Here is a 10,708-nt window from a genome sequence, read left to right on the forward strand (position 1 = left end):
TTATAATAAAAATGTAAAAAATAAAATATAAATATTATTTCGTGTGATCTAAATATGTAAAAAAGACATTATAATTCCAACAATAAGTCCTAAAACAAAAAATATTAATTATATAAAACAAATTCTAAAAATTAATGTAAAATCTTAATGGTATATGTCAATACAAACATTCAAATCCATGAGTCACAAAGCCTATTAACTGTGATCATATATTTAAAAATGTGAGTGTAATGTGTCATACAAATGTTTATAACAACACTGAATTATATATATAAATGTATTATATATTAATTATAATCATTGTTATATTTAGAACACTAAGTTATATTTAATTTAAACAATAACATTGATAATATTTTTATGAACAAATAAAATGTATCCTCAACTATAAGAATTATTTATGTACAAAAAAATTTATCCGAAATAAAAAAAAATCATAATAGCACTCCATATCATTAAGGATAAATTATATTAAAATTTTTTAATAAATAATAAAAGTATAATGCATATACATATTATGTTTTAACATACAACTATATATATTTGAAGCTCAAAAAGTTCTCAAATTAAGGGATATTTAGTTTTTTATTTACTAAATCATATTAAGCAATTACCTAGATATTTTGAGAAGTTTTTATACTTCTAGATCTTCAATTTATTATATAAATATATTTAGAGCATAAGTTTATTTCATATTATTATATTTAATTGTACTAGGATATATTTTAATAAAACTAACATAATAAAATTTATTATTTATAATTATGTATTTATTTTATTCTTTTTAATTCTCAGCATAACAAAAAAAAATATATGAAAATCGGTGGAGAAATTCCGTAGGAATAAATACGTAGTAATATTTTAAATAAAACTATAATTTAAAAAAAACGAATAATTTATGTATTAAGATACATTATTGTTCTAGATAGAACCTTAATATGAGAAAATATAATTTTTTGATAAATAAAATATTTATATTTATAAGTTAGAAAATATAAATTTTTATAAAAAATTTTACAGCATAAAAAAATAGCATTATGATTTACATGTTTTATTATATATTTTATACATCCTATGTTAATATATATATATATAAATATATATGTGTTATGGTATCTTATTTCCATCCAAATTATTAAGTATCCATTATGAAAACTCAATAATATGTTCCAAGTATACGTGTAAAATATGTTATATGTTTGGTTATATGTAGTTAAAAAAAATACATATATTAATTTGCAACATATATCTAATATTACACAATAATACAATAAAAATGAAACATTATCATTTCTATAATACTAATATACTAGGGAATTTTTTATACAATATGTAAAATAAAAATAATATTCTAATATTTTATTATTATCGGAAAAGGCATATTTATTTAATAATAACTAAATGAAAAAATAAATTTTATGTAACTCATATAATAAATAGTATAGAATTCGTATGATAATATAGTAAAAAACATTATAACAATTAATGTATATATACTCAATTAAATCTATTATTTCTTGATATTTGAGCTGTATGAATTCATTACATAGTATATTTATATTTTTTTTTAAGTATGCATAATAAATAAATTATTTTCTTAAACATTCAATTCACATAAAAATTAAGTCAATTTTATATCAAATTATTATGGATTTTTTTATAAAATATTTGAGTATAAATAACATAAGACATTTGGGTTATTTTATAAATAATTAAACCAAAATAATAAAAATATCATTATGAAATTTAATTTGCATAAATGAAATACAGAAATAGTTATAAAAAGTTTAACACATATACTATATATTTTTTTTTTTTTTTGCATTTATAGAGGAATAACTATAATTTCATTTACTAAATTTTAAAAAAAATTGATTTGTTTGGGTTATCCAGCATGAATAATTTGATTTTAATAAAATGAACAAAAAAATAAAATAAAAAATATAACAATATATGATGGAATAATTTTACTTCGAATAATAAAATATAAAAAAAAATAAAAATAAATACATAATATTGAGGCTCTAACGATACTTTTTTATAAGTAAATTATTTTATAATAGTATTATATTATATAAAGTAAAGGTGATATATTCATTATAAAATATATACGGGTATGTTATATTATATAAAATAATATGTTTTAATTATTTTTCCTATTTATACATAATATAACATTTATATGATTATAGTATTATATAAAATGAAATATAAATAACACATTTATAGGTAAATATATGTATATTCATGTTAAATAATAATTTACAGTGCACAATATCCTCACATTAATGTATATATAAATTATAAATTTTTATAAAATAGTATTTAATTTATTTTAATAATATTCAAATAAATTAAGAAATATTATGTTCATGTGTTCCTAATATATTTTAAAAAAATGTAATATGAATCCTAATACATTGCTAATATTTTAGAAAATTAAAATATTGAAAACAAAAATAAGCAAAAAATATATATGCGTTTGTATGTCTTATTAGCCATGTGTTTTGAACTAATATATTTTATAGATATAAGATATCATATATTTATACATTTTAATTAAAAATATAAAATAAATATTTTATAATAAAATTATTTACTATATTGCATATAGAATTTATTTTATAACATGAATTGGAAACTTTATAAAAGTTGTAATATATATATGCTATTAAAAGTATATTGTTTATTTTGATTTTATTATATATTTAGAACAATATGAATTTATTTTTCCTATTATGATATGTTTTTTAAGTAACATCTTCTTGCCCAGAACAAATAATATTAGCGCACTTTTAAATTAATAATGAATTTAATAAAACTGTAAATTTATAATAAAATATGTAGAATTAAATAACATCATATGTTGTATTATATGTGATGTGAATATAATATTTATCCTGATATTTGTAACAAATAAAAATTTATTATATATAGATTATAACTTATTTTTTTTCTTTCAAAGATATATAAATTATGACGAGTGGCACTATATTAGATAGTGAAGATGTATTATTCAAATATTTAATGAAATAAAGCTTTATAAACATAATTTAATATATCTTATTTATTAAAAATTGAAACCAATATTATTTTTTCAATGTTTTTATTATTTTTGTGTAAAATAAATCTTTTATTCTTAGTTCGATTTTACTGGTATATTTCCTACATGTACGAATGGGTTTAGTTGGATATCACATCATCATAACAGAAATCAGGAATCTCATAAATTTACAACATTATGTAGTGATTTTTACAAAGATGAAGGATTAGAAAACAGATCTTCTGATTTTTCTATTTTGTGTCGTGTTCTAGGCTTGTATTTAAAACATATAGAAAGTAAAGGATATGGCATTAATCTAAAATCATGTTGTGAATTATTCTATTATAAACTAGAAAAAGAACTAATGCATAGTTTTAAATTAAAATGTACTGATTCTCTACAATGCTATGAGAAGATGACAAAAAAAAAAAGTATACGGAATTTTCCAACAACCATATCTAATATATGTATGAAATATTATGAAAATGTTGAAGAAGATACATATAAACTATTGGAACATCTTTTTAAAATATATTACTATATTGATCTCTTTAAAAATCGCTCTCAATGTACCACTACAGAAATGCGCAAATTCCAACAGAAAATTATAGACTTAGAAAATTATAGTTGTAATAATAAAAGCCGACTTAAGGCAGAACTCGAAAAAATTATTAATGTATGTGAAGGCTATATAATAGGTTGGAAAGATCATCATACCGCAAAGCACGCCGCATATCTCCTAACAGAAAAAAATTGGATAGGCCTCAGAAAAATGAAACTCACGGAATTAGGTGATGAAATTTTGAAGAAGAAAAGGAAAAAAGATGTAAAAACTACAGAAATTATGGAACAAGAAACAATACATTCTCAACTTTTAATGGACAATGTGACAGATGATGTAACAAACACAGGATTAAGTAATGGAACGGCTTTTATAGGTTTTTCAATATTAATAATTACGTTTATTTTGTATAAGGTTAAAAAAAAAATCAATATGAAAAAATTTATGTTGTAATATAATTTATATTAGAAATATTTATAAAAAATATATATAAAATAAATGAACAATAAATATAAATATTATTTTATTTTTTCTTTAGTATTCAACTTATTTTTCATTTTTAAAGCCAAGTGTACGAAAATTAAGAAGAAAGTTTAATAAAAATAACAAAAATAATCTGGACTTTTTGAATTCATTCGATGTTGAATACAAAAATATAAATGATAATATCTATAAAATATCATATAGCTAAGTTAGATATAACTAATAAATGAGCAATTTCAGTTAGTGGATCCAATTTATTTTACATTAATAAGTACAGTATAACATTTGAATTGTTGTATAAAATAATTTTAATTATATTAATATGATTTATTATATTAAAATAAAAAGACTATTTATAATACCTAGTAAAATTCTATAATATATATATATATATATATATTCAATTTTGAATTATTAATACAAATTGAAGTATAAGCATCATAACTATATAAAAATAGGATAAATTAAATACATATATATAATTTCCTTATTCAATTAAATTGTGGTACATTATAATAACAGTTAGAGTATACATTCATTACGCGCTTAACTATCAATTATATTCACAAAACAAATGAATAGCTTTCGGAGAAAAATTATACTATAATATTAGAATATCATTCATCTTATTGTAAATATATATATAATATATTAGTTTTTTTGAAAAATGTAATAAAAATAATGTGTTATACTTTCTTTTTAGTGAAATCAAATGAATGTATCTATTGCAATATTATATTGACATTTAATATATTTTTACAATTAATATAATATAAACAAAAAAAAAGGAAAAAAAGAATGGATATTATCGATATAATTAACACATTAACGTTTAGCAAAACATATGTACTTGCTAACAATATATATATATATATAAAAATTAGCATATATCTAGAATATGCAAATATGTAGTATTATTACAAATTATTATAGATAAGCATAATTTTCATGTTATGAAGAATATATATTCTAATGTAGTCCAAAATAAAAATAGGATTAATAATTATAAAATATTAAAATTGTAAAAATATTTTATTAATTATCTAAATTATCTACATATAAATTTGTACTATTGATAATCATTAAATTTTATTTTTTAATTAGAGTATATTTCTCCAAGGGCTTTTATCGAAATAATTGAAGAAAATCTAGCACACAATGTGAAACATTAATTTAAATTTCTCAAAATAGTTTTCATATATATATTATCATTATATATGAAGAATTTCTTTTAATTATGTTATGAATTATTATTATATTATAGTAAATTTAATGGAATTATTTAGGTTAAAACTACTTATTATCTATGAATCTAAAATATAAAATGGTATATATTACAACATACATATATTAATTTCTTGTAGTATACATATACTATATAAAAAAAAAACATATAATATAGATTATTACATGGAATAACTTATTTTTATATATATAGGATGAATGAGTATACAATTCATTATATATATCACAATGGTAAAAAATAATTTAAAATAATATAATGATTACATAATATAAGTATACGTGTTCTAACATTATAATTATTAATTAATATAATAATATAAATTAAATATAATATTATTTCACTTGATTAATATAATCCTACCAAATATATGATGTATATTTTTATCGATAAATACCATGAATTTCCCTTTATTACTGAATTTTAATATATTAAATATACAACAATCAGAATTTTGCTAATTAATGGGAGAATAAATTTCTCCTAGATTCATTTTTTATGTTATGTTATTTATATTTTTATAATAGTGTGTAATAAATAGAAGTACCCTAATATACTAACGTCGATACAACAATCATTTACTAGGAACGATTCAAATTAAACTTACGAAAATAAAGAATTTATATCCATTTATAGGATTTATTTTTTCTACTAGACATTATTTAATTTATTTCCCCATTTATACGTTTTTATTTTGTTTATTTATTTAATGTAAAACTGCACACTTTATTTTAGCTACATCTAATAAAAAATTAGTGAATTTCACGAATTGTACTCTATTAATATAATTTTTGTCTTCAGCCTGAATTCATATTCTTTCATAAATGTTTACATAATGCATCATATCTGTAGGATTATTTTTATATAATTTTAAAATAATACAAGCACTATAATTATAGGATATTATATTATAATATTTCATATTTTATATTCTATTTATTCATCCTATATTGTAAAAACAATAGGGAATGCTTATTATACCTCTATTGATATATGCAAATTATTTTTTAAGAATAATTATTTTATTTTCATAAAAAATATCATTAAAATTAATTATTTTATAAAACAATATTAATTAATTTACTATTATTATATTCGTATTCTACTGATCTATATATAATTGCACGTCTTTTTTGAATTATTGTATATATTTTCAAAAGAAACCATTAAATTGATACTATATATTTTTTTTTTTTAGCATTCTCCTCAAATTAGTTAGCATTCGTTGTAATAATTAACAAATTTCTCTATACCAAAAATAACATAAAATATGATATCCTTATACAAAATTAATTTATTATATATATGAAATTCATAGTTATATGTAACATTAATTTTATAACAAATATATCTAATGTATTAAATTTAATTTTAACTTTATATGAAATAAATTCCATTATTAATATTATAAAAGGTAAAAGAATAAAAACTTTACCCATACCTGTAAATAAAACTCAGCCTATCCCTTGTGCATCTTTATCCTTCATTCTGTCCTCCTCTCTATACTTATAGAAACAATTATTTACCTAAATGGGATTATTATGACTAACTCTTATTCATTTTATATTTATTATTGTTCACTTCTGTTCAAAGCTTTATGTTATTATAAAATTTCTATTAATTTTTATTAAAAGAATTTAAACGATCATCATAATTAATTTTGTATAAGCATGCATTAAAAAGGAATTTGTTGAAACATTGTCAAATATAATTATTGTATTACAATTATGTACCTTTGCTTATTTAAATGATAATTAATTATATTTTCAAGATTAATAGTATTTCTAAGATAGTAAACTATTTTTGAAATATTTTTATTCATAAAAAATTAATAAATATTCATACAACATGAAATACATTACAAGTATATACTTCACAAGTATTATCAATTATAAAATTTCTAACAGTATATAACAATGGATAATTATTTATTAGTCTCTTCACATATTACCTTTTTTACAGTTTCAATCAATGTACTTAATTACGGGTGATTAAACTTTTCCGGAATTTGTTATATATATATATATATATTATTTTAAAATTATCCTATGCATAAAGATCTTATGAGTATTTATATATATTGTTTGAATATTATTTACGAAATCAATTATTTTAAAATGTTCAACTCCATAATTATTAATTTATTTTTATTTTGCATAATAATTTCTAAAATTGTATTAATTGTCATTTTCATTATATATTTAAATTAGACTTTTTTAGAGGAATTAATTAAAGATAATGATAAAGGATATACCATTAATTATAGTAACACTAATATAAACCTGATGTATTTAGTGCATTAAAAATATAAATTTGTTGAAAAAAACAAAAATCTTAAAAATGAATTACAAAAAAAAAATTAAAATTTAATAATATAATAAATTTAAGATGTAAAAAATTAATAGAAATAACTCGTTTTATAAAATATAATAATAATTTATATAAATTGTCAAAAAGACATACATAAAATATTATTATATAAAAAAATATTTGTAGCCAATTACGTTCGAAATGAATTATAGAAACAAAACTTTCATATATTATATGTATAGATTATAATGTATGCATATTATATTTATAATAAAAAAATTTATATTATTAAAAAAAATGATTAAATTTATTTTATTTTCATTAAATGCAATATCATGATGCAAATAAATAAATTTCAATATGATCCATTATAAAGAATTTTATATACACTTTCAGAGAAGATGTTTTTAATGAATAAGTGTATATATTTAATGAATTTATGAATAATATCTAAAAAATAAGACAAGCAAAACAAATAAAGCCATCATTACCATGCATTATTCCCAAATTCTATACTTTGACATAAACTAATTACTTAACCATACACTCTAAACTCTGAATCCCATATTTTAAATATTATTTAATCATTTATTAAAAAGATGCATTCATATAGGTTTGTTTTTTAACATAAACGAATTATTAAGCATCGTTAATATATTATAAAAAAATTTTTAATCACCTAGTGAGGTATATGTTAGTTTGTATTCATTTTGAATTGAATTTTTGTATTCCATTTCAAAGTTATCCTTTAATATGTAATAGTCATTATAATTGTCAAACCACAGTCTTCTTATATTCCTTAATATTCGTTGTAAATATAATCTAAAATAATTAAACTATTAGTAATAGGAAAAAATAAAAATATTTATATTAATATACTTTTTTTTTAATGTAAATATTTATAATAATTTTTAACACATAATGTAATTCACTGTCTTTTTTAAAATTATTTGTATGTTTAACTTTATAAAAAATAAATACAGTTATTAATATTTTAAATAATACAATAAGTGTCGCTAAAACAACTCGTATTGTACTTTTTTCAGTGCTCATAGCCAAGGGTTCAGCATCTTTCAGACATTTAGATATAAACACCATATAATCACTTTTACTACTTTGCAATTCATTGATAATATCACAGAAACTATTATTATACAGCTTATTACATTCTGAGAGAGATATTAAATATTTACTATAATCTAAGATTTTCATTGGGCATGTAGAAATATCACCTTTATTTTCGTATACTTGAAGAAAATAATACAACCATTCCAGAAAATATAAATTTAAAAATGTATCTTCTTCAAGATTTTTAAGATAATTATTACAAATATCATATGTTCCTAAATTCTTTTGTATATAAGCTTATTCATTTTATCGTAAGCAGTTTTTGTTTTATTAATGCTAGATTTATACTGTATCGAGATCTGTTTTAGCTTGTAATTGAAATAATTACAAGGAATTTCTTTTTCACTTTTAGTTTTTATGTAATTTAAAAAATAACTAAGATCTCGACATTCTTGTAAAAAAGATAACTTTTTTACTGAGCTAAATTCTAACCTATATATCATCAGTTCACACGCATCATTAATTTTAATTTTTTCTTCATTTGCAATGTTGTCTGCGTCCACAATATATTCGTTTGTACATTGGGGGAAAATGCCTTTATAATTAAACTAAAATTAAAAATTATAATATTTAAAAATATATTTTTTAAAGAAAAATTATATTAAAATATTTATAAAATAACGCTTTATAAAATTATAAAATATAAATTATAATTAAACTAAAAAGAAAAATCATACCTCCACCATATTCTTAGCAAAATTGATTTGTAAAATATATCAAATAATGGAACAATAACATTTATTGCTTTTAATTATAAATAATTACACGTAATAAAAATATCATTAAAAAATATTATATTGATAAAAGACGTATACTTTGTTAAATTTTTTGAAGTTTAAATAATTCTATAATATTAGATTCTTATTACATTTTTAAATAGTACTACACAACAGTAACATATACATTAGAAAAAAAAAATTTTAAACCTTATGTACATATTAATAAACTTATACATATAAAATTTGAATTTTAAAAATATATTAAATAATAATAATTTTTTTTTAATATTTTTGTATATATGGAAGTATAATGATAAAATTGTTCCACAAAATAATACAATAAAATGAATATACATGCATATACCTGATAACTATATCATAAAATATTTTTTTCTATATTTTTCTCTGCATATGAAAATTGAATAGATGATATATATTTAATTAATATATTTAGATACTGATATTTAAAATTATATGTAATATTTTTTCGTTCAGCATTCAATATTTATTGCATGTAATTTAGGTCTCGTGTTTATTTTTTATCGAATATAGTCTTATAATATAATTATGCATATTCAATAAATAATATACATTTAATTATATTTTATATTGCTATCATCTTCTTTGAATTAGATTCAGTGTGTAAATTTAAAATTTTATAAAATGTCTCATAATTTGCGACAATAAAAATTATTTAAAAAAATGGTTTATATTTGAATATTTATATATGTATTTATGTATATATTTTATGCAATACCTTTGTTAATATATAAGTCTATGCAAATATTATACGTATGTTCCTTCTTGTGGTTTTACAAAGTATTTGGTACTTACTATATTAAATATACTTGAGATATATGCTAAACAATCTAGTTACCTATTATATAGCATGATAACTGTACTCAATTCTATTATAATAGGAAAAATAATATTTAAAAGTTTGAAATTATTTTCATAGAATCTAGCATGATGCCTCTTTAAAATTGGTACGAATATTTTTTCATTTCTTGACCAGGTTTAGGGATAAATGTTTTGGATTTAGTGTTAAGGGTTTAGGGATAAGTGTTTTGGATTTAGTGTTCTTAGTTCAGGTTTTTGTTTAAATTTTTGTTTATATATTTAAAATTATTTTTGTTATATGAAGCCATGTTTATTTATTTTTATTTTTGTTTTTCGTCTTTATAAAAATTTTGTATATTATATACATATGTATATATGTA

The 10,708-nt window shown here is 18.3% G+C and overlaps 2 protein-coding genes across 2 annotated transcripts; one reads left to right on the forward strand and one right to left on the reverse strand.

Annotated features, from left to right (window-relative positions):
* Positions 1-2,976: 2,976 nt before the first annotated feature.
* On the forward strand, positions 2,977-4,296 carry PGO_003375 (variable surface protein; the record flags this gene model as incomplete). The annotated part of the gene is made up of 3 exons (XM_028691300.1): positions 2,977-3,009; positions 3,144-4,019; positions 4,144-4,296. 3 exons carry the CDS (start codon positions 2,977-2,979, stop codon positions 4,294-4,296), a joined length of 1,062 nt encoding a protein of 353 aa, XP_028547101.1.
* Positions 4,297-8,312: 4,016 nt separating this feature from the next.
* Positions 8,313-9,250, reverse strand: PGO_003380 (variable surface protein; the record flags this gene model as incomplete). The annotated part of the gene is made up of 3 exons (XM_028691301.1): positions 8,313-8,477; positions 8,560-8,991; positions 9,221-9,250. 3 exons carry the CDS (start codon positions 9,248-9,250, stop codon positions 8,313-8,315), a joined length of 627 nt encoding a protein of 208 aa, XP_028547102.1.
* Between the last annotated feature and the right edge of the window lie 1,458 nt (positions 9,251-10,708).

The sequence above is a fragment of the Plasmodium gonderi genome, assembly GCF_002157705.1.
Source record: "Plasmodium gonderi DNA, contig: Pgo-contig_423, whole genome shotgun sequence".
In the NCBI taxonomy this organism is placed as follows: Eukaryota; Apicomplexa; class Aconoidasida; order Haemosporida; family Plasmodiidae; genus Plasmodium; species Plasmodium gonderi.